General features: G+C 35.2%; 1 protein-coding gene across 1 annotated transcript; it reads right to left on the bottom strand.

Moving 5' to 3' along the window:
- Positions 1-3,462: 3,462 nt before the first annotated feature.
- Positions 3,463-5,209, bottom strand: LOC149143301 (uncharacterized). Its single transcript, XM_089449707.1, has 6 exons — positions 4,890-5,209; positions 4,656-4,808; positions 4,469-4,564; positions 4,265-4,396; positions 4,077-4,172; positions 3,463-3,949 (listed from the first exon to the last, which is right to left on the bottom strand). Exons 1-6 carry the CDS (start codon positions 4,981-4,983, stop codon positions 3,870-3,872), a joined length of 651 nt encoding a protein of 216 aa, XP_089305833.1. The 5' UTR covers positions 4,984-5,209; the 3' UTR covers positions 3,463-3,869.
- Between the last annotated feature and the right edge of the window lie 21,562 nt (positions 5,210-26,771).

Here is a 26,771-nt window from a genome sequence, read left to right as displayed (position 1 = left end):
CCGACCCTCTTGATTCCCCTGCCTCGGTCGTCCTCGGCTTCCACGTCCTCTGCCATGACCCGGGCGCGCCATCCTGCTTTCTACCTTATCCTATTGACAGTTATCATTCACAGGGGTCAGTTTTTTAAGTTTCTCATCACTGTCTTCCACCACAATTTTCTCAGTGATTATTCCTCTACTCCTGTTGGAGTCACTGCCATTTTTTTGGGTGTGACTCTGATCATCATTTTCAGGATACAAGAGGTAAAGCAGACCCTCTATCATACGAATCAATTGATGAGCTAGGGGCAGGATTTTCGTATCCCCTCTTTCAAACTTCCCCTCTGCTTTTGCTGTGGATTGATTGACACAGCCTCCCGAGTTTCTTCCCGGACTGTGCTCCTGGCTACAATTTCCCCCTTCATCAAGAATCCCCCCTCGATTCTAGCCCAATTGCTCCTCACAAAGTATTGCTGAGTGGAGGGCAAAACCACACCAACCCTTTTCTTCCTCAGAGACTTCACATGAATTAAATTTGTCCATTATAGCTTTTATGACAGAGAAGAGGGGTGAAGGGGTCTCAGGATTAACATACCTGGAATCGCTAACCTCCTTGATGGCTTCTCCTGGCTGCGCTGCGCTCTGCTCCTCTTTCGTCCCGCTTCGATTACCCTTTCTCTTGTACTTCGCCACCTTCATATAATACATCTCCACCATCCTTCTCACTCTTCCACTACCACTGCCACTACTACTAATCTCTTGCATTCCATCTCCCCCACTCCGATTTTTTGAGAATTGCGCTGACTTGCTACTCATTGTTTTGGCTGGAAGGTCGGCATCGTACCTATGGTTTCGTCCCTCTGTCCTATCATGATCATGATCTCTCCTGTCACCCTCAACTACCTTATTCCACATCCCGATCAAGAGTTAAGTGAATAATTTTTAAAAGAAATAGAAATTAACCATTTTTTTAGAAAAATCATAAAAAAAAAAAATTAACCTTTTTCAATAATTTAACTTCTATATTTATCCATACCATAATTATATATATGAACGAATTAGAGTGATTCATAATCACCTTTCTTAATAATTAAAGTTTCGAAGTTTTAATTTTTTTTTTATATTTTTAATCACCCCTAAAATTCACCCAATAATTTGGGGTAATTTTAAAACCAAGGCCACTAGAATATAATTTTTAAAAATGAATTTAAGAAACTCCATTCACAAAATATTTATTGTTATGGCTTCAAGGGATTTAGTTTGGAAAAGCATCCTTGCAATATTTTAAGCAATGGTTTGGGAGAAGTGTGTTGAGCCAAAATCACAATTAAAATAGTAAATTGTTAACGTCATATATTTGATTTTTAATTATAAATATTTATCCAATCAATTTAATAAAAATTTATATATACTTTTATTATTATATTAAAAGCTATTATCAAGTTATCACCTACAATAATTATCCCTAATTTGTAATATTTATAATTAAATAATATTGATGTGTATGTGAAGTCAATGAAAAGTTTCATCCTCTGTAATCAATACCTTATATTGATTGATGTCTTAGATCTATTTTAAGTTAGTTTGTACATAGTGTTGGCTTAAAGAGCTTATAAAAGTGAAACTTATATATATTTGATGTTATGCAAGATATATCTAAATAATACATCTAGTTTAGGCATATAAACAACACATGTAAATTACATACCTAATTTATGCACACAATTGATACACCTAAGTAACATACATAAATGATATATCAAAGACATACACAAAATCAATAAACCTAAGTCACATTCATAAATGGTGCACCTAACTTACACATATAAATGAGACATGTAACCCACACAAATAAAGGGCATACATAAGCATCCCACTTTATATTCCATGTGGCCACGAGTGAGACACCTAAATTCCAAATAAATGGAACACCCAACCCAAAAAAAAAAACCATTATGCCTAAGATTCCTAACACACTAGTTGCTTCATTTAATGATCCTAACCATGATGACCTTGGACAAAATGATGATGGCTAAATGGTGACAAGATTAAACCATTGTTATTATAAAATATAGTGTCAAAAACTTTATCACATTGACTTTTTAAATGTGTCAATATACAACTTTTTATTATTGTTGAAAGTGTCACAACAAATAATAGTATTAGTCAGTTTTAGGAGGTATTACTAAGTTTTATGAGGAGAGGAGAGGTTGACCATGGAGAGTAATTTTGGTGGAATTAAATTTAATGATAAAAATTAATTTTGATGAAATTAAACTATCTCAGGAAAGATTTAAGGTCATTCATTCTTTCATTTATAATTTTATAATTTAAAATAACATATTCTTTTTCACAATTGTAAAAAAATGTTAAAAATAATAATAATAATTTAAGATTATAATCTAAAGTAACATTTCTCTTTTAAAATATAATATTAGCTTTACTTATTTTTAATTAAATTAATTATGGTGGTTTTTTATTTTTAAAAGTAATTATAAAATTATTTTGATATATAAATTTACCAATTAATCTTATATTTTGTATATAATAATTTTTATTATTTTTATTTACTTAATTATTATATTTTTTTCAATTTTCAAAATAATTATAAAATTACTTTGATATATAAATTTATCAATTAGTCTCATATTTGGTATATAATAAAATAAAGTAAAGAAAGTAATATTGACATGTATATTAGGGGTAATGGTTTTCCTTTTATGTTTTGTAAAGGAAAATGTTATGTCATTTTAAATGTATTATATAATGAGTTTTGAAATGGAAAATTTGATATTAAATTTTTAAAATTGTGAAGGTTATGAAATCTAAATTTCTATATAATTTATAATTTAATTATTTTTTTTTATAAAATTAATTTTGAATAATTATATTTTTTTATAAAATTAAATTTTATTATTTTATTTAAATATTATTTTGCATTTTTTTTTCTAAAGATATGAAATATTTTTAAAATAATAATATAAAGTATAAGAAATTGTACATATCAAAATATAATTTTGTTAGCTTAAAAAAATGGAGTTGTCTTTAGTGCGATTTTTTGGAGATTTTGGTGACGGAATCCGGCAGAAAAAATTGAGGTTAAATCTTGATTTGTATTATTTAAAATGGTTTTTTAACTGCATATTTGGATTCAGCACCCTGAAAAACCTCTAGGACGCTTTGATTGTGCAGAAATTACCTATCAAACTTGCGATTTCAATAAATTACTGCCGGATTTTAGAGAAATTTGACCGGAAAAACCCACCAAAAAAACTTCCAAAAAATCTCACTAAAGACAACGACTAAAAAATACGCTAACCTTAAAACCCGAACATGATAAAATATAACAATGGGTTTGATACTCATACATGAGATGTATGTTTTTATTCATAGACTCTGTACCATGGAAACCCTTTTATGGTTTGAAAATACAAATGCCGGGGGCATCTGATAAAGATGAAATGAAATCCAATCTAAGCGAAGTATGATAAGAACAAAATATATTCTGTGCAACAAACGCTAACACGTCATTAACAATTGGCCTGGCCGCCTGCAAGCAAAGTGGCATTCAGGCATCCTGTATTTCCGTATAAACCAAAAAACCTGTGGCGGTGCCCATATAATTTGAAAATTTTACATTGAAGCGGTGGATGTCGTAATTAAGGTATTATTCGAAACAAAGACCCAAAAATCTAAGCCTGCAAGTGAGGTATGTGTGAACCAAAATTTAAGCCTGCAAATGAAAGGTCTGTGACAGAGACCCAAAAATCTAAGGCTGCAAATGAGGTATATGTGAACCAAAATCTCACCCTGCAAATGAGAGGTCTGTGACAGAGATCGAATTTAGTTCAGTAAGCAATAACAGCTACCTAATCCCAGCCAGGGAGTGCTCATCCCAACAAGAGTAAGAAGCAAAGAATCGTCAATCTGATTGCCATGGTGATCAAATACGGTGAATCTTTCATAAAACCTGCACACGCAAACAACCACAGAATCCAGATGTATGAAGATGCAGATATAATGGAAAATAGGCACAGTGATTGACTTTAATCTTTTACTGACTGAGATATATACTCAGTGTGTATATATATGTGTACCTTTGGATGTGTCCGTCTGAGACTGAGGAGCTGCTGTTCCGCTTCCATTCCCGCCCACGCTGATCCCAAGCTGTGAACAGTCTGCACCGATCGAGCCTGCGAAAAAATATGGAAAAATCGGCATGGGATTCGAACAAGGGACGTTTTGATCCTGAAGACTAATTTAGGGGTGCAGAGAAGCAGCTTACAGGGTTTGATACAGGGGCCTGCTGTCATATTGAGAAGATTTTCATAGCCTTCACTGCAGTCACAACTGTAGCCGAACTCGGATTCAGCGACACAGGAGCCCTCTCCGCAGACGGAAGCCCCCAATTTACAGGCTGCAAAGGGATTTGATTGAGCTGCAGGAAAAGATTAAATGGCGTGGAGAGAAAATTAGCTAGTGAACTTACGGTTCAGAAGATCGGTTGGAGAACTAATTGGAGGATGATGAACAGGTGTGGGAGCCGAGGAGGAGACCTTCCCACCACAGTCGTCTGTCAATGTACCTGCAAAGAAACAGAAAACACATTACTCCATAAATCTCCAATGGCCATTGTGGCATCTATTGCTGGTACCAGATTTAGCCAAGATTCTTACAGTTGGGTATAACACAGGGCAGAAACGAGAGCGAAACCCCAATAGAGGGCTGCTTCCATCCCGAGTCACATTCGCACACGGGAATGATATCGAGCAACTGCGCTGAAGATTTGTTGCAGGTACCCTTCCCACAATTCAAAATTTTGCACAACCCTGCGTGGTATAACAGGGCATGTCACACTCTGCAACAAATCCATGCAAATTAAAACCGACACAGGTGAGATTCGGTGCTACCTTTGTCATCGTCTGCAGCAACTGTGTGTAACATAATGAAGAACAAAAGTGCAGAACCCAAATAATTGCTTCTCATCCCGAACTCCATGGCCATTGTCTCTGTATTGTATTAACTGCTCCAAACAGCCCCAGGATCTTATTCCAGAGTGCAATAATAATTACTCGGAATCGATTTAATGGATGCCACTAAGAGAATGGTTGACAGTTTGAAAAGTTTACGAGCAAGTCAAGCGTAGCGGTGGGTAGTGGAGACCATTAATGGCGGTTGCTTTAAGCGCTGCCGTGGTGTCCATGTCCTGTTGGCCATGGTAGGTATAAGAACTCTCCCGTGAACTACATTGATGGCCTCCATTCACCCTTCTCGCTCGAGGGGCTTTCGATCCTTTATTTTTGTCTTCATTATTGGTGGCGATCTTGAAAATGTGCACCCCTCCCTTTCACATTTTTTAATGAAGACTTCTGACTTAAACATGTTTCATTTCTTCAATAACCAGAGATGAAAGTTGACTTGACCATATCATTTTTAACAATTTTATTGAATTGAAGGTTAACCTTCAACCAAGATTTTCAAAGAAAATCCAAAACTCACATGATTTCAAGGCCCTATTATAATTCCCAACCACCCTAATAACCTGGAAAACCTATAATGGAATAGAATATTTCCAAATTACGTAGTTTAAACATTCATTTTTTTTTTAAATTCAAAGCCTTATTATAATTCCCCAACCACCCAATAACCTGGAAAACCTCTAATGGAAGAGGATATTTCCAAATTAAGTAGTTTAAACATTTAAATTGTTTAATTTTTTGTAATGACAAGAATGGTAAAGGTTAATTGTTAAGATTTTATAATCTAAATAAATTAGTTTTTTTTTTAAATGCTAGATTTATTTATATATTCACAATTAAAATTTGATTTTTTTAATTATTATTATTATTATTATTATTATTATTTTTCCGTAAATGCTAATTCTATTAAAGAAAAATAAAAAATATATACAAAGTGGTTAGAACCTCAGAGGAGGCCGCGGCCATTCCTCTACCAAAAACTCAGAGACCTTACAGTTCAGGCTTAATGCCGAATTTACAAAACATACTACAAAATTTTTGGTTCGGGCCCTGACATACTGAAAAAGATTGCCCAGACTGAGTTCTTCATGCCCTTCATTGACCACAAAAACTGAGAAGCAACTATCATAGCCATTTCTATAACAAAAAACAGAGACTGGAATGACATTGGCCACCCTCTGTAGCCAGAGTATGGACCAGACAGAGACATCTATCCTCAGAATTGACGACACATACCCAAAATTGCTTAGACCACCCGGCAGAGAGGAAACAGTTCTAATCTGCATGCTTTGGTGAATCCGGCATTTCCTTTTCCGCCTGGCTGGAAGAAGCGACCCAGGTCACAAAACCACTGTCATCATATACTGGTGCGCCACCATCAGGAGTGGTCACCAAATTTAAAATACCGCCTGCCCACTGAGTCGGGCCGCAAGGCACAATATCACTTTGAGCCGGATCCACGGGTTGTTGCGGCACCTCCGAGACATGGCCAACATCTTGCTGGTTGTCTGCCTGGAACACCATCCCTGTCAGGTCCCCGAGAAGCACACTGTCTCCCTGAGATTGAGAGGGGGTAGTTGTAGCCGAGCTGACCTGATTACTGTCTTCCTCCGCGAGAACGATAGTGATACTTGCTGTCAAAACAGGCCTATTAAGCCGGCTTTGAAAAGTGAATCTGGCGGTCTGGAATGAACTATTCGGAATGGGCCTGGCTTGTTCCAGAGGCGGAGAAGAAGGGGATGCTGAGGCAATAGGGATAACATTCTGAGGAACAGGGCGTGAAGGTTGGCCTCTATTCCCTGTATGACTGCCTCTGCGGGGAACACCTCGGCGTCGAGGCATCTTCAGAAGCACAAATTGACGAGCAGAGGGATTGAGACAAAGTAAATCTATTACCTGAGGAACGCAGACAGCTTCGAAGAGTTTACAAATCCACGCTAACAGCCAGATTCAGAACACCAGACAGGGGTTCTGAGGCAGCTCTGCCTCGCTATGAAACGCTCCAGTGACTGAAACAGGCGTAATGAACCGATCCATGACAATAAACCAAATTATCTGCCGATCACGCATGCTTGCATTAATGCCGGACTGCAAGACCAACATTCGAGACTGCCCGGAATTGAATTCACCTACGCTTAAGCCCTTTTGCCCACCTGCTACGCGTACCCTGCAAACGATCCACCTGTCGTCTGCCAGGCCAGCTGCCTGTGTTATGCGGCTTGTCATAAATGTGACTTAATACCACCCGCATCCGGGTTATTAAAATAATAAATATTAATTGTTAAAATTTTATAATTTATATAGATTAAAAATTTTAAAGTTTTAAGATTCATTTAAAATTAATATTTCAGTAAAAGAAAGCTACAATTTCGTTCATTATTAAATTATTAAATTTTATTAATAATTATTAAAAAAAATATTTATTTATTTTTTAAATAATCCAAAATTTATACTTTTAATTAGAAAATTTTACTAGAATTAAAATGGATGATATAAGACACTTAAAATTAAATATGATAATCTAAAGCTGATAAGATTTTCATCATCTTAATTCATTTTATTTTTTCCATTAATAAATTATTTTTACATATTATTAAACATTTGTCATTTATTTCAGTTTTTTCATTAATAATGAAGTTATCTTTACCTATTATTAGGCATTTTTCACTTGTCATTGTCATTTGTAACGTAAAGGGATAGGATTTTTCCTTTTTCATTAATGATGTGGTTATCTTTGTATATCATTGTGTATTTTTCACTTGTCATCTCATTATTAAAAATGGAAAGGCATTATAATGATGAAATCGTAGATTTTATTAAATTATTTGCCAGTTATTAAAAATATAAATTTTAATTTAATTTTGTTTAAGGATATTTGTATTTATGATGTGTTTATTTACATATTAATTAAAGTGGGATGTCAACAATGTTATAAATAGAAGATAAAGTAACCTCACTATGTTATAAATAGAAGATAAAGTAACCTCACTAAAGTTAATTTGATTGATAATTTTTTTTGAACTTTCCACCCATCAACTAATCATAAGGTACAATAAAGTTTATATTGTGCATGACTTAATTTTCAACATTATAAAGTAATAAATTATAATGATTAAAGCTACTAGTATAATGATTATGGATTTTGCTTACTCTATCAAATCTGGTCTCATTTGTTCCCATTTGTTCGACATCAAGGGCTAGTTATTTTGTTGATTTTTATCTCAAATATTTATTTCTTGTTTACCTTATTTTCTCATCTAATCGTGTTGCACCTCTCACTAATCCCCTTGAAGTGTTAATTATTATTCTTTGATATTGAAATTTAGAATCTCTTTAATTTGTGAGTATGACACGTAATAAAGAAGGAAGTATTACTTAGTTTCTACCCCTATTTCCACATATTCGACATAAGCTTTCCTCTCACAACTCTTTAGGTTCAAACAGAGCAATTCAACAGCATTTAAAGGATATAAAGCTATTGGTATACCAGAACTTACTTCTCAAATTCTCGCAGCTTTCTGAAAATGAAAATCTGACTCTCTAGTTCTTCTCCTCAGGGAACACGCACGAGTCTTCCACGACCTCTCTCCACGGGTCTTTACTCCAGCGCCTTATAGTTCAACCTCTTTCGGAAAACAGAAACTATCCTCAGATGTGCAGAACTGTCCTCAGACAGACGGCCCAGAAGGCTTCGATATTAATAAAAAGCAAGAACAGAATACAAAGCTTATTACAACAGAAATGTCTCAGAGTTCATCACAACACGCATGCTCTCAATCGAACGATGCCTTGAACTCATGAAGACCCTTTCTTAAATAGACCAAAAAACGAATCCAAACTTAGCTAAGACATGACATAAGATAGAAATAATTGAGGGTCCTGTCGGTATCTTTCTCCACCGACGGTGTCTACTCAATTTTTCTTTTGTACAAAAGATTCCTGCCACAACATGTAACCAACACTATTACATTGCTGACAAGAGATTCTTATGCTACGATCTTCTTTTACCAATGTCCTGTGGGACTCCTTGTCTCCCATAAATCTTCTTCGGACGATCCGGCGGATGGCTCGTACTCATCGATGAGTTGTCGATGGTACCTATTCATAAGTCGGTTATACTGTTCTTCGATTCCCTCATTTGGATCTTGTGCATCTGTCATTTCTCCTTTTTCTTTTGGCGATCTTGTCATACTGTGAGATGCTGTAGATGACGATTCTCCTTTTATGATATTTGTTTTGATTCTGTGAAGTCCTGGTTGTAGTGGTGTATACATTAACTCCTGTTTTTCCCACTTGTTCAAAAAAGGAAGAGCACTTATTTCAATATCCAGAAAAGAATCTTTAAAGGCATTTCGTGCTGCTGGTGATCTTTGTACTGCCAATTCTATCCCATCTAATGAATCCCACTTAAATATCTGAAACATATTAGTGGAGCTTTCAATAGAGTGTTGTACCCATAATCTGCAGTTTTCACTCAAATAGTCTCTTTGTTGCCAGCCTAATTCGAAAATCACTGACGTGCAAATTCTTTTAGATATCATTAAACTAATGATGTGGATGACATTATTGTTCCAATTTGGAGACATAATTGAGATGGTGATTAAGGCCTTTTGGTTAATTGCAAATTTTAAAACTTTTGGTTGTCCTTGCAGGCTATCCATTTTATTAATAATTTGAATTTTTTCAACCAACCTCAAATTTCCAAACTCATGGAACCATTCAGCATGCTGTTTGATTAACTCTTGATTGTTACCAGTGTCAGAATTACCAACCCTTTCATGACTAAAGATTTGAGAAAAAGGATTAGGTTCTATGCTATCTCTCATTCTCAAACTATGAAAATCCCACTGATAAGCATATGTCTTCAAATACTGGAGGGATCTTTGTATGCATTGAGATACTCTGGTAACTTGAATTTTTGTGCATTTTCCTTCTTGAAATCTCCAATCTGCAAAGTTCTCAAAAATTTCATACTGAGGAAAGGTATCAGTATTTGCATAATTGTGATCTATCCTTTGGAGGAAAGAGGACTCTAGTTCCTCAAATATATCTGGAATTCTTAGAGAAAGCAGATATTTTACCATTTCGTCTTTTATGGGAATTTCTTCTAAATCCAGAATTTTGGCACCTGTAAAAATACTCAGAGCAAAATCAACACTGCCTATGATCTGATAGTAATTCAAGACTCTGAGTGTCCAAATCATTTCATCTGTGTAGATGCTAGACCATAAATCAGATAAGCTTCTGAAGAAAAGCTTAACTTTCATATTTGGTAAAGAAAATACTTTAACCAAGTTATCATCAAGGCCTAGAGATATACCCAGATTTTTTGACTGCCATGCTTGGCATTTTCTGATCCACCAATTCCTTCTTAGTCTAAAACCAACCAATTTCTTGATTTCATCTGTGACAAGACTTGCATAATTTTCTAAGATTCGAAATCTATCTACAAAGGTGGCAAAACTATCATCTGAAGGGCCTTTACCCGGGATTTCAAAAACTGAATATTTACAAGTTATGAACATCTTGCTCATGTCTCTGGTCAGTACGTCTGTCAAGAAATTTGAGTTACCTGGTATCCACTCGACGTCAAAATCAAATTGCTGAAACCAGATTTGCCAGGCTAAAATCCTGCCCTTTGCAAGTTGTCTTGAAATTTTTGCTGTCAAAAAATATTTAAAATTTTTGGAGTCTGTTCTGATTAAAAACCTGACCGGGGTTAGATATACCTCAAACCGCTGAATCCCGTTGAAGATAGCTAATGTTTCTTTTTCAGCTATGAAGTAGTTTTTCTGACTTGCTGTGAATTCCCCGGAAGCATATCCACACAGATTTTCTTCAATTTCTCCTTTACTATTTCTTCTTTGTTCTAACAATACAGCTGACCAAAAATTAAGAGATGCATCAGTTTGCAAAATTAATAAACCATCACCTGGTGGTTGAAGCTTTGGTAATCGCTGACACTCTTCTTTGAGTTTCTTCACTGCTTTAGTCGCTTCTTCTGACCATCCTCCGTCGCTGTGTCTTCTTATAGCAGCTGTCTTTTCTGAGAGTTTTGGAATGTATTTGTGCAAGTAATTCAGAACTCCAATAAACCTTTGGATTGCCTTTTTGTCCTTCAGTTCATCAGGAAACTGTGTCAATTTTGTTAACACATGGGGCTGCATTTGAATAGAACCATTTGCAACATTTATCCCCAAAAAATCAATACTTTCTTGGAATAAGGACATCTTAGTATTTGACAAAACTATGCCATGATTTTTTACTTCTTCAAGAAAAATCTCTAAGTGTTTCAAATGAGTATGTACATCTGGACTATGGATCAAAATATCATCTATATATGTAACTATAAAATCATATTTAGCAAAAATATAATCCATCCTTCTTTGGAAGAAAGCTGGAGCATTCTTCAACCCAAATGGAACAACTTTCCACTGATAAAATCCTGCTGGACATATGAAAGCTGTTTTGTGTCTGTCTTCTGGCTGAATCTGTATCTGATAGTAACCTGACTTCATGTCAAATTTACTGAACACCTTACTATGTTGAATCTTCTGCATAATTACTTCTGGTCTTGGCAATGGGTAATTAAAATTCTGAGTAATTGCATTAAGAGGTTTGTAATTGATCACCATCCGTGGTTTACCTCTTACTATCTCAGAATGATTTCTAACTAGAAATGCAGAACATGCATAATGAGATTCATTGATTTCTATTAGCTGCATTTTTAGTAGTTCTTGAATTTGATTCCTCATTTCTTGTTCATCAGATGGTGTGCAAGGAATCACTTTTCCTTTTACTCCATTGTCATGTAAGGTGACTATCTCCTGCATCGGACTCTCAGTTTCCCAAAACTGTTGCGGGTTATCCGAGCAGCTTTTCAGAAGTCTCTGGTAGATATCTCTCTGTTCTGTAGACCAATTTTCTTCAATGCATGCTGATTGTTTATTTATTTTTTCTGCTCTGGCTTCATAGATTTGTAGGACCTCTTGCCAATCATTTGAATCTTTAGTCGGCCTTCTAGTTCCTACTTTCTTTTGTCTATTCTCATGCCTAGCTTCAGAGTTTGCAATGCTTAGTCTAGGCACAGATATAGCTTTTTTCTTCAGATTTATTATCAGCTTATCTTGGCTGATAGTTACTGGAAGCACAGAATTTATAAATGGCATGCCTAACATCAAACTTGCTGAAGGGTCATAGTGCTGAATTGCTGAGATTTTTACAATACTCCCTCCAACTTTTAAAGAAATATTGTCTACATAATGTGTGAGCTGGACAGATCCTCCAATTGTTTCTGAAACTAGTATATTTTTTAATGGTTTCCAAAGAGATTTGAACAAAGATGGTCGAGCTAGATTATTTGATCCTCCAGTATCTACAAATGCATCTACTGAAATCCATTCATTTCTGACTTGAACTTCTACTGGAATATAAATCAAGCTCTCTGTTTTCACAATCTTTTTCAACAAAATATTTTGTTCATTTCTTGTAATCTCTGGCAGAGGTATACTAGTTGATGGTGCAATTTTCTTTTCAAATGGACATAAAGAATTAAATTGAGGTAAAGATGATGCAATTTGTTTACCTCTATTTGTCTTCTCTGATACTGCTGTTTCTTCTGATCCTTCTTCAGAAATTGATTCTGAGTCTGAATCATCTTCTGTCTCACTTGATGACTCAATAGTTGAAGAACTTTCTATATCACTATAGTGCTGTTCACTATAAAAATCATCATCAGAACAATTTGTACAAATATTCATTTTCTGTACAGGTTCTTCCTCTTCATTGTCTGAAACTTCTGTAAGAATATATACATCAGAAATTTCTTCATCTGATTCTACTACAGACCAATCATCTTGAAACTCTTCAATATCTATACAAGCTTTAAGTTTACTAGATGATTTCTGAGGACATTTTCTGGCAAAATGTCCTTCCTTTTTACAAATGAAACAACAATTGTTGTTTCTTGGAGCTGTTCTCTTTTTCAAATATCTGAATTTTCTGAAAGGTCTTTTCGGGTTTGATACTCTTTTGGGTTTGTATCTACCATACCTTTTGTATTTCTTCTTTGATTTAAATGGTGTCCATGGTAATACAGTTTTGCAGACATTTGAACTCGGGGTTATGTCATGCGCCTTCTTCTGCCAACACAAATATTTGACTTTTTCTGACACTCTAAACAGAAGATCAACCCAATAGACTTGTTCTAAACTTTTCATCTGAACCTCAAGATCTTTCATGATCAGATCTCCTAAGTTTCCTGGCAACTTTGACAAAAAGGAAACTTTTTGAGCAATATCATTAAACAGATTAGCTTTAAAGACTTTAGCCATAAATTCTTTTCCAAATTGATCTAAATATTTTAGATCTTTCAATTCCATGCGGCTAAGGTCAGTCAATAGCTGTTTCTTTTCATCTTTTGGTTCTGGCATAAACTGAGTTTTTAACAGCATTTCAAATGTAGCTAAACCTGCTTCCATGACTGCTATTCTTTCTGCTTCTGTTCCTCCCATCCACCAATCAAATACTATTCCTGCCATCCTCTTTTCTGCTAAAATCATGATAGATATGTTGTCTAATCTTGTTGTGACCTGCATTTGATATAAGGCTCCTATCCAGATTCTAATAGACTCACCTGGATTGGATGAGTTATCTAGATCTAGAATGTATCCACTAGAGTTTGTAGCAAACAGATCTTCTTCAACTCTAGGATATTTAGCTTCTCGCAGGATGTGAGCTTTGTTTTGATTCTTTATTGATGGCATGATAAAGGATGGAAACTTTATTGCAGCTTGTTCTAAAGACATGACTTCCTTCTTAGATTCAAAAGGTTTTTCTGCTTTAACCGTTCTAGAAGATCCACTGGTTAATTTTCCAGTGTCTCTGGAAGTCCCTTCTCCATCACTTGTTTCGGGTACTTCTTCTTCTAAATCCCAGTAATTTGGGGTTGTCATATCTACATGAAATTTTGGGATTTTCTTACCCTTCTTCTTCATTTTTCTTTTTCTTCTCTCCTCTCTTTCTCTCTTTTCTTCCTGTTGCTCTTCATACAACAATTTTAAATTTTCATTTATCAAATCTGCTTGTTGTCCTAAATTGTCTAGAACATTTTCAGCATGAGAACACCAAGTAGTCAAATAATTTCCTACTTGATATACTTGTTCCAGATCATTGGGCTCTTGTGATTCATGTTCTAGAAGCGGTGCACAATCTGCTCTTGTAGCAGGCTGTTTGGACATTGATGAAGAAACACAAAATTTTGTTTTTGGTGGCCATTTTCCTCCTCTAACAAATCTTTTATTTGCATATCTATATTCTTCCATAGGGGGATAATTCTGTACATGAGTTCTAAACATTTTATTTACAGCTAGAAAAGGTTTCTCTTCAGGTATATACAATTGTTTTTCAGACCGGGGTGTATTGGTGGAAGTAGACGGCTGTTCTTCTGGTATGGATAACTGTCTGTAAAAGGACCTTCTTCCACTTTGGACTGGACTTTCTACTGGTAATACATGTTTCTCTGGCAAAACTATTGGCCTGGGAATTCTAGGGTAAGTAGATTGATTTGGAATGATTTTTACCCCTCCATCTTCGAGAGCCAATCTTTTAACTTTTCTACTTATATCATCTGAAGCCAAAGACTTATATTGGATATACCAGTGATCGGGTAATGTTTCTTTGTCATAGTGCACTCCTTCAATTTGTGCATTCCCGATTCCTACAGTCACACAGTCTTTCAACACCGGCTGTTTTAGTTTAGGATGTACTGTATTTGTTAACTGAAAGGAAGTTTGAACAATTACAGACAAGAATTCACTCTCATCTGCCATAGACAGTCCTTGAACTCCTATCAAGGCTTTCCAACAATCTTTAAGATGTATGTCTGTCAGACTAATAGCATAATCAGGATAAATTGTTCCGTGCTGACAACCAGACATCAAATTTCCCAGTATTGTTCCTATTCTGGCATGATCATATTCATTGTGCCTTGAATCAAACAATTCTGCTATGCAGGGAGTATTTAAACCATGTCTAAATAGGGGAGCCAAACCAATCCTTATAGCTCCAAAATGTAAGTAATAAAATCTTCCTTCCTTAGCATATTTCCTAAACTTTTTTATTTCATCTTCTGAGAATATATTGAGTCCTATTATCTGCACATGTGGACCCTTAATTCTGATCTTAACTTCAACTTCTTTGAAGTAATATTTCTTAGAAAGCTTAAACATCATTGGAACCGGATAGATTTCTTTAGTATCTAATGAAGGGGGGTTCCAACTTTCTGGATCTTCTACTTGTTCATGTTCATTTACTTCTGATTCAACAGATCTATTTTCTACTTCAGATATGGATCTTTTATCAATAGTAGAGAAAGATCTTAAAAATTTGGCCATCTAGGAAAAGGTATAATTCTATTCCAGAAATTGACTGATAAAGCTTTTATTTACTCAGCACAATGTAAAACAAAGATGCCTTTCAAATGCTTCTGGCTCTTCTCAGGTTCTGTCTATAGCATTATACAGGGTCGTTACAGGGCTCCGATACCAGAGAATTTGAGAAGTAAGTTCTGGTATACCAATAGCTTTATATCCTTTAAATGCTGTTGAATTGCTCTGTTTGAACGGTCAAATTTGGTATCAGAGCCCTGTAACGACCCTGTATAATGCTATAGACAGAACCTGAGAAGAGCCAGAAGCATTTGAAAGGCATCTTTGTTTTACATTGTGCTGAGTAAATAAAAGCTTTATCAGTCAATTTCTGGAATAGAATTATACCTTTTCCTAGATGGCCAAATTTTTAAGATCTTTCTCTACTATTGATAAAAGATCCATATCTGAAGTAGAAAATAGATCTGTTGAATCAGAAGTAAATGAACATGAACAAGTAGAAGATCCAGAAAGTTGGAACCCCCCTTCATTAGATACTAAAGAAATCTATCCGGTTCCAATGATGTTTAAGCTTTCTAAGAAATATTACTTCAAAGAAGTTGAAGTTAAGATCAGAATTAAGGGTCCACATGTGCAGATAATAGGACTCAGTATATTCTCAGAAGATGAAATAAAAAAGTTTAGGAAATATGCTAAGGAAGGAAGATTTTATTACTTACATTTTGGAGCTATAAGGATTGGTTTGGCTCCCCTATTTAGACATGGTTTAAATACTCCCTGCATAGCAGAATTGTTTGATTCAAGGCACAATGAATATGATCATGCCAGAATAGGAACAATACTGGGAAATTTGATGTCTGGTTGTCAGCACGGAACAATTTATCCTGATTATGCTATTAGTCTGACAGACATACATCTTAAAGATTGTTGGAAAGCCTTGATAGGAGTTCAAGGACTGTCTATGGCAGATGAGAGTGAATTCTTGTCTGTAATTGTTCAAACTTCCTTTCAGTTAACAAATACAGTACATCCTAAACTAAAACAGCCGGTGTTGAAAGACTGTGTGACTGTAGGAATCGGGAATGCACAAATTGAAGGAGTGCACTATGACAAAGAAACATTACCCGATCACTGGTATATCCAATATAAGTCTTTGGCTTCAGATGATATAAGTAGAAAAGTTAAAAGATTGGCTCTCGAAGATGGAGGGGTAAAAATCATTCCAAATCAATCTACTTACCCTAGAATTCCCAGGCCAATAGTTTTGCCAGAGAAACATGTATTACCAGTAGAAAGTCCAGTCCAAAGTGGAAGAAGGTCCTTTTACAGACAGTTATCCATACCATAAGAACAGCCGTCTACTTCCACCAATACACCCCGGTCTGAAAAACAATTGTATATACCTGAAGAGAAACCTTTTCTAGCTGTAAATAAAATGTTTAGAACTCATGTACAGAATTATCCCCCTATGGAAGAATATAGATATGCAAATAAAAGATTTGTTAGAGGAGGAAAATGGCCACCAAAAACAAAATTTTGTGTTTCTTCATCAATGTCCAAACAGCCTGCTACAAGAGCAGATTGTGCACCGCTTCTAGAACATGAATCACAAGAGCCCAATGATCTGGAACAAGTATATCAAGTAGGAAATTATTTGACTACTTGGTGTTCTCATGCTGAAAATGTTCTAGACAATTTAGGACAACAAGCAGATTTGATAAATGAAAATTTAAAATTGTTGTATGAAGAGCAACAGGAAGAAAAGAGAGAAAGAGAGGAGAGAAGAAAAAGAAAAATGAAGAAGAAGGGTAAGAAAATCCCAAAATTTCATGTAGATATGACAACCCCAAATTACTGGGATTTAGAAGAAGAAGTACCCGAAACAAGTGATGGAGAAGGGACTTCCAGAGACACTGGAAAATTAACCAGTGGATCTTCTAGAACGGTTAAAGCAGAAAAACCTTTTGAATCTAAGAAGGAAGTCATGTCTTTAGAACAAGCTGCAATAAAGTTTCCATCCTTTATCATGCCATCAATAAAGAATCAAAACAAAGCTCACATCCTGCGAGAAGCTAAATATCCTAGAGTTGAAGAAGATCTGTTTGCTACAAACTCTAGTGGATACATTCTAGATCTAGATAACTCATCCAATCCAGGTGAGTCTATTAGAATCTGGATAGGAGCCTTATATCAAATGCAGGTCACAACAAGATTAGACAACATATCTATCATGATTTTAGCAGAAAAGAGGATGGCAGGAATAGTATTTGATTGGTGGATGGGAGGAACAGAAGCAGAAAGAATAGCAGTCATGGAAGCAGGTTTAGCTACATTTGAAATGCTGTTAAAAACTCAGTTTATGCCAGAACCAAAAGATGAAAAGAAACAGCTATTGACTGACCTTAGCCGCATGGAATTGAAAGATCTAAAATATTTAGATCAATTTGGAAAAGAATTTATGGCTAAAGTCTTTAAAGCTAATCTGTTTAATGATATTGCTCAAAAAGTTTCCTTTTTGTCAAAGTTGCCAGGAAACTTAGGAGATCTGATCATGAAAGATCTTGAGGTTCAGATGAAAAGTTTAGAACAAGTCTATTGGGTTGATCTTCTGTTTAGAGTGTCAGAAAAAGTCAAATATTTGTGTTGGCAGAAGAAGGCGCATGACATAACCCCGAGTTCAAATGTCTGCAAAACTGTATTACCATGGACACCTTTTAAATCAAAGAAGAAATACAAAAGGTATGGTAGATACAAACCCAAAAGAGTATCAAACCCGAAAAGACCTTTCAGAAAATTCAGATATTTGAAAAAGAGAACAGCTCCAAGAAACAACAATTGTTGTTTCATTTGTAAAAAGGAAGGACATTTTGCCAGAAAATGTCCTCAGAAATCATCTAGTAAACTTAAAGCTTGTATAGATATTGAAGAGTTTCAAGATGATTGGTCTGTAGTAGAATCAGATGAAGAAATTTCTGATGTATATATTCTTACAGAAGTTTCAGACAATGAAGAGGAAGAACCTGTACAGAAAATGAATATTTGTACAAATTGTTCTGATGATGATTTTTATAGTGAACAGCACTATAGTGATATAGAAAGTTCTTCAACTATTGAGTCATCAAGTGAGACAGAAGATGATTCAGACTCAGAATCAATTTCTGAAGAAGGATCAGAAGAAACAGCAGTATCAGAGAAGCCAGATAAAGGTAAACAAATTGTATCATCTTTACCTCAATTCAATTCTTTATGTCCATTTGAAAAGAAAATTGCACCTTCAACTAGTATACCTCTGCCAGAGATTGCAAGAAATGAACAAAATATTTTGTTGAAAAAGATTGTGAAAACAGAGAGCTTGATTTATATTCCAGTAGAAGTTCAAGTCAGAAATGAATGGATTTCAGTAGATGCATTTGTAGATACTGGAGGATCAAATAATCTAGCTCGACCATCTTTGTTCAAATCTCTCTGGAAACCATTAAAAAATATACTAGTTTCAGAAACAATTGGAGGATCTGTCCAGCTCACACATTATGTAGACAATATTTCTTTAAAAGTTGGAGGGAGTATTGTAAAAATCTCAGCAATTCAGCACTATGACCCTTCAGCAAGTTTGATGTTAGGCATGCCATTTATAAATTCTGTGCTTCCAGTAACTATCAGCCAAGATAAGCTGATAATAAATCTAAAGAAAAAAGCTATATCTGTGCCTAGACTAAGCATTGCAAACTCTGAAGCTAGGCATGAGAATAGACAAAAGAAAGTAGGAACTAGAAGGCCGACTAAAGATTCAAATGATTGGCAAGAGGTCCTACAAATCTATGAAGCCAGAGCAGAAAAAATAAATAAACAATCTGCATGCATTGAAGAAAATTGGTCTACAGAACAGAGAGATATCTACCAGAGACTTCTGAAAAGCTGCTCGGATAACCCGCAACAGTTTTGGGAAACTGAGAGTCCGATGCAGGAGATAGTCACCTTACATGACAATGGAGTAAAAGGAAAAGTGATTCCTTGCACACCATCTGATGAACAAGAAATGAGGAATCAAATTCAAGAACTACTAAAAATGCAGCTAATAGAAATCAGTGAATCTCATTATGCATGTTCTGCATTTCTAGTTAGAAATCATTCTGAGATAGTAAGAGGTAAACCACGGATGGTGATCAATTACAAACCTCTTAATGCAATTACTCAGAATTTTAATTACCCATTGCCAAGACCAGAAGTAATTATGCAGAAGATTCAACATAGTAAGGTGTTCAGTAAATTTGACATGAAGTCAGGTTACTATCAGATACAGATTCAGCCAGAAGACAGACACAAAACAACTTTCATATGTCCAGCAGGATTTTATCAGTGGAAAGTTGTTCCATTTGGGTTGAAGAATGCTCCAGCTTTCTTCCAAAGAAGGATGGATTATATTTTTGCTAAATATGATTTTATAGTTACATATATAGATGATATTTTGATCCATAGTCCAGATGTACATACTCATTTGAAACACTTAGAGATTTTTCTTGAAGAAGTAAAAAATCATGGCATAGTTTTGTCAAATACTAAGATGTCCTTATTCCAAGAAAGTATTGATTTTTTGGGGATAAATGTTGCAAATGGTTCTATTCAAATGCAGCCCCATGTGTTAACAAAATTGACACAGTTTCCTGATGAACTGAAGGACAAAAAGGCAATCCAAAGGTTTATTGGAGTTCTGAATTACTTGCACAAATACATTCCAAAACTCTCAGAAAAGACAGCTGCTATAAGAAGACACAGCGATGGAGGATGGTCAGAAGAAGCGACTAAAGCAGTGAAGAAACTCAAAGAAGAGTGTCAGCGATTACCAAAGCTTCAACCACCAGGTGATGGTTTATTAATTTTGCAAACTGATGCATCTCTTAATTTTTGGTCAGCTGTATTGTTAGAACAAAGAAGAAATAGTAAAGGAGAAATTGAAGAAAATCTGTGTGGATATGCTTCCGGGGAATTCACAGCAAGTCAGAAAAACTACTTCATAGCTGAAAAAGAAACATTAGCTATCTTCAACGGGATTCAGCGGTTTGAGGTATATCTAACCCCGGTCAGGTTTTTAATCAGAACAGACTCCAAAAATTTTAAATATTTTTTGACAGCAAAAATTTCAAGACAACTTGCAAAGGGCAGGATTTTAGCTTGGCAAATCTGGTTTCAGCAATTTGATTTTGACGTCGAGTGGATACCAGGTAACTCAAATTTCTTGACAGACGTACTGACCAGAGACATGAGCAAGATGTTCATAACTTGTAAATATTCAGTTTTTGAAATCCCGGGTAAAGGCCCTTCAGATGATAGTTTTGCCACCTTTGTAGATAGATTTCGAATCTTAGAAAATTATGCAAGTCTTGTCACAGATGAAATCAAGAAATTGGTTGGTTTTAGACTAAGAAGGAATTGGTGGATCAGAAAATGCCAAGCATGGCAGTCAAAAAATCTGGGTATATCTCTAGGCCTTGATGATAACTTGGTTAAAGTATTTTCTTTACCAAATATGAAAGTTAAGCTTTTCTTCAGAAGCTTATCTGATTTATGGTCTAGCATCTACACAGATGAAATGATTTGGACACTCAGAGTCTTGAATTACTATCAGATCATAGGCAGTGTTGATTTTGCTCTGAGTATTTTTACAGGTGCCAAAATTCTGGATTTAGAAGAAATTCCCATAAAAGACGAAATGGTAAAATATCTGCTTTCTCTAAGAATTCCAGATATATTTGAGGAACTAGAGTCCTCTTTCCTCCAAAGGATAGATCACAATTATGCAAATACTGATACCTTTCCTCAGTATGAAATTTTTGAGAACTTTGCAGATTGGAGATTTCAAGAAGGAAAATGCACAAAAATTCAAGTTACCAGAGTATCTCAATGCATACAAAGATCCCTCCAGTATTTGAAGACATATGCTTATCAGTGGGATTTTCATAGTTTGAGAATGAGAGATAGCATAGAACCTAATCCTTTTTCTCAAATCTTTAGTCATGAAAGGGTTGGTAATTCTGACACTGGTAACAATCAAGAGTTAATCAAACAGCATGCTGAATGGTTCCATGAGTTTGGAAATTTGAGGTTGGTTGAAAAAATTCAAATTATTAATAAAATGGATAGCCTGCAAGGACAACCAAAAGTTTTAAAATTTGCAATTAACCAAAAGGCCTTAATCACCATCTCAATTATGTCTCCAAATTGGAACAATAATGTCATCCACATCATTAGTTTAATGATATCTAAAAGAATTTGCACGTCAGTGATTTTCGAATTAGGCTGGCAACAAAGAGACTGTTTGAGTGAAAACTGCAGATTATGGGTACAGCACTCTATTGAAAGCTCCACTAATATGTTTCAGATATTTAAGTGGGATTCATTAGATGGGATAGAATTGGCAGTACAAAGATCACCAGCAGCACGAAATGCCTTTAAAGATTCTTTTCTGGATATTGAAATAAGTGCTCTTCCTTTTTTGAACAAGTGGGAAAAACAGGAGTTAATGTATACACCACTACAACCAGGACTTCACAGAATCAAAACAAATATCATAAAAGGAGAATCGTCATCTACAGCATCTCACAGTATGACAAGATCGCCAAAAGAAAAAGGAGAAATGACAGATGCACAAGATCCAAATGAGGGAATCGAAGAACAGTATAACCGACTTATGAATAGGTACCATCGACAACTCATCGATGAGTACGAGCCATCCGCCGGATCGTCCGAAGAAGATTTATGGGAGACAAGGAGTCCCACAGGACATTGGTAAAAGAAGATCGTAGCATAAGAATCTCTTGTCAGCAATGTAATAGTGTTGGTTACATGTTGTGGCAGGAATCTTTTGTACAAAAGAAAAATTGAGTAGACACCGTCGGTGGAGAAAGATACCGACAGGACCCTCAATTATTTCTATCTTATGTCATGTCTTAGCTAAGTTTGGATTCGTTTTTTGGTCTATTTAAGAAAGGGTCTTCAGATTCCCGCCTTCTTGTTTCACATCTCAACATGTGTGAGTTAGTTCTTAATTGTGCTATTGCATATCTTTCACACGATGGGGCGCTATACTTCAAGTAGTTTTCCAATTGGATCTCCTCATATATTTTTTGAATTTGCCTATGTAGTTGATGTTGTTTTTTATGTGTTTTCTCCATTTTCCCTTCATGTAGCATTCTTGTATGAGACTTTCAACACCTTTTTTTATTGCACATTTCTCTTTTGCTATATCTTTCTCTTTAAACAATTTATTGCATTGTTGGTCCCATGTATTCTTTCTATCTTTTAGCTCATCTTGGTTGTTTTTAACTATAGTCATGTGGCTATCCATGGTTGCCATTTTTTGTCTAAACATAATCCTTTCTTAATTTCTCTAATAATTATGGGAAATTTGAAGTATGAAATAGACATACTAAAGAAAGTAATAAAACAAGAGTCATGAATTTTCAAAGCAAAAGAAATAAAACTGTTTTTTTAACAAAATTTTCAACTTATGTCCTTATATGTTTACTAATATTTCAAGTATAGGTATTCACACTTGAAATTTGAATAAATAAATAAGGAGATAAGTAGAAAGTATGATTAAATAAAGTAGTTTTCTTCCTTTCCCTCAAAAAATGTTTACCTTAATGTTTGGCATTATCATCTTGAATATTATTTGTTCTTTTAAAATTGATTTTCATAGTACATTTTTTTGTTTGTTTTTGTTTTGACACCCATTTTATACCTCAAAATTCCCCCTATGTCTATTCACTACAAGGAAAAAGGACACTTGAGGAGCGAAAAATGTCACCATAAACTCATTGGTGACAGTCAAAAGAGTCTTCGTCACCAAAAACTGAATGACACCATAGGTGGCGTTACTAAAAATATCGGTGTTGTAGTAACATTCAAAGTCCGTCACCAATAATAATTTATAATGACAGATAACGACCATCACCATTTCATATGAGTAATGGTGACAGACCATAGCCTTCATCACCAAAGGTGGCGTCGCCAAAAGTATAGGTGTTGTAGTGGCATTCAAATTTCGTCACTAATAATGATTTATAATGATAGATAACAACCGTCACCAAAAATTGAACATCACCAAAGGTGGAATTTCCAAAAGTATAGTTGTTATGGTGACATTCAAGGTCCATCACGAATATTGATTATAATGACAGATAGTGAATGTCACCATTTCATATGAACAACAACTATTTATTGTGATGGATCTTTCATAGCCATCACTATTGGTGCATATATATGGTGATGTTCATTGACCGTCACCAAAAGCCGCATTTCCAGAAGTATAGGTGTTGTGGTGACATTCAAGGTCTGTCACGAATAATGACGAACAACGACCGTCACCATTTCATATCAATAATAACGATTTATGGTTATGGACCTTTGAAGGTCGTCACTATCGATGTGTATATACGGTGGCATTCATTGACCGTCACCATTTCATATTTTGGTGAGGGTCGAAAAATGTCACCAAATCTCATTGGTGATGGTAAAAAAAGCCTCCGTCACCAAAAAGTGATCATCGTCATTCCATATGGATGTTAGGGCACGATGGAATCAAACCACCAACCTCCTGCTTGTAAAGCAGGTGCTCTTCCATTGAGCCAACACCCTTTAAAGAATTAGACTTTTAAAAATTAGACCTTGAAACTTCATAAATTGTAAATTCTACAAATTTCAATAAATTAATGTCTCGGAAATACTTTACTAAACAAGCAAAGCAACATCGAAGCTGCAAGTCCTTACCTAATGGTTATGGAAGTTATGAAAAGTGGGTGGAGGGAAAAATAGCTATGTATAAGAGAATCAATATGTTCAGTTGAATACTCAATTAGAAGTGAAACTCTGAAGACATTTATAATCTATAAATGACCTATAACTAGCAAATGCACCAAATATTGCAAAGGAAATGTCATAAGTGGATAACATATGGAAAAAGAGCATTGATGAAGACAGATGCAATATATTATAGGTTGAATGAAAGAAAAATCTCAATGTTGTTTTTGTTTGATGTTTAGATATCTGAATGATATTTAAACTTCTGTGCAAATGTAACACAGATCGCTGGAAACCATGAACGACATATGATAAATATATATATATATATATATATATATATATATATATATATATATATATATATATATATATATATATATATATATATATATATATATATATATATATATATATATATTCCCCTTTACATAAACCAATGTGCAATTTGGAATTTCACAAGTCCGCACTCAAAACATGACAGTAACCAACAAATAAAAGAAATTGACTTGAACAGAAAGAAATAGCTTCACCTTCATTCTTGAGTTTCTTCTGTTTATTTGAATTTGACTCATGACATTCTTTATCTGATAAGGAATCAAAATCATCACTAGTATTAAATTCATCAAACACGGACTTTGGATATCCCACTACATCTGTGTTTTTATTGCCATGCTTGAAAACCACGGAGTTTCTTGTCAATAGTAGAATAAGATGTGTGCTTGTTGCTCAAGAACACATTCCTTATTAACCATTGTTACTTGACAGAAACCAAAGAAACAACACAATATCAGCGTACACAAAATCCCCTACTGAAATATAATCATAACTTAGCAAAGAAGTCTAAAAGATGTTCTTAATTAATAAACTTTGTATTTGGAAATACTGTTTCTTTAGATTTTAAAAGGACTATGTTGTACAACACTTCTGTCTATTTATCCACGCAATTATATCATAGCATATGTCACACAGTAGAAATCTACAGTACCTAAAGTAAAAAAGACAAATTTGCTCAAGAAAATAGATTTAGAAAAGAGCTTTGAAAACTATAAGTTTGTTGTCAAAGCTTTAATTAATTTAACAACAAACTAGTTGGAGTTTGAAAATCAAAATCATTCATAGGAAATGAATAGGACAATGGTCAAAGTCTCTATTCATACAAATAAAGCTAGAACCACTATTTCCATTGCAGATAACTGAAATTTGGGCAGTGGTCTAATAGTTAGAGCTTATTTGCCGGGAAGACTCATCAATACCATCATTTTTTTTCCACGGTCTATTGTGTCTCTAGATCTAGATCAGATAGCTTGCCATTCTCAAGTTCTACCTTTCAAGTACTGATTTCTGGCTCACCCTTTAAAACACAATTCTACCACTCCATTTTATTTTGTTTTTTCAAGAGAATTGGCAAGACTTATTTTCACTTTATAGCAAAACTATTCCATCCCATACATTACCGTAGCTATTTCACCATTACTATTTTTCATTTTCACTTCCATATCATTCTATTTTATTTCCATTCCATATTCATCCTTGTTCACTTTTAAAAACTTTTCATTAACCCCTATCCACTCAAGAAAAAGTTCCATCTAAATGTTCACGAATAAGAAATTTCTGCAAATTCCTTTTACTTCTACAGGGAGGCTATAGGATTGAGGAAAAGCTATGAATCATTGAAATTTTCATATCCAAGCCTTAAGATTTTAAATAGAATATCCTAGAGGCATGACTTATACTCAACAAAAAATGAAAATTTGGAGTACCTCAACTTCTGCATGGTACTATGTACCTCCATTGGAACCCCTACATGTTGATCCGGATTTAGACAGGAACGCAATAAAATACAGAGATAACCATAAAGACAAATATGCAGCAGAAATAATGCTTCATTTCATTACTGTAAAATATTGAAATATGCATACCAATAGAAATGGAAATAACCCAGCTAGGGCGATGGTAGCTTATCTCTGAGAAGAGATGTGTCGGCTACATGCCTCTGAACTGTTCTCCAAAAACTGTGTTACAATGAGGCTCGAGGGCCTATTTATTGTTGAGAAACAATGGAAAACCCTTCACATTCCAAAACCTAACCCTAGAAGATGAAACACCAAATTGTGGGCCCCGTTTTTGGTTAAGTTGGTACATCAACTTCCCGGGGTCGCGAATTGGTCGTACTATCTCCGTTTGACGCGCATGATAGCCCGTTGGAAAGATCTCTCCGAGGACTCCGAGGACTAGGCGGTGGATTTCCCAAAAAACGTCGTTTAGGGCCTCAAAACGGCTCTGGAAGTTTAGGAATCGAAAAACTGCTAAAAATAGTAAACTGTGCTATAATTAAGGAAACAGAAAAACTGAAAGAGACAGTTGTGGGGGTCCAAATGGGATAGGTGGGTGGCCACCAACATCCACCTGGATCATTCCTCCCCCCTTAGGAAGCAATGGTCCCCATTGCGTTGAGTTCCTCCCTGAGATGAGGAAGCTTCTGCTGAGCTGGGTCTCTGGTGAGCTGTTCTGCAATCTCTGATGTGTCCAGAAATGGTGGGGAGCATGGTCGGCGATGGTCCACATTGAACACTCGGTGCAAGCGAAGGAATGGAGGAATGTTGTGCTTCAAAGCATTGTTTCCCGT

This window comes from Pinus tabuliformis, chromosome X, assembly GCF_031772625.1.
Source record: "Pinus tabuliformis cultivar Carrire ecotype Pingquan chromosome X, CPIR1, whole genome shotgun sequence".
Classification (NCBI taxonomy): Eukaryota; Viridiplantae; Streptophyta; class Pinopsida; order Pinales; family Pinaceae; genus Pinus; species Pinus tabuliformis.
Note: the sequence above shows the minus strand (reverse complement) of the source record. Positions and strands in the feature narration are given on the sequence as shown.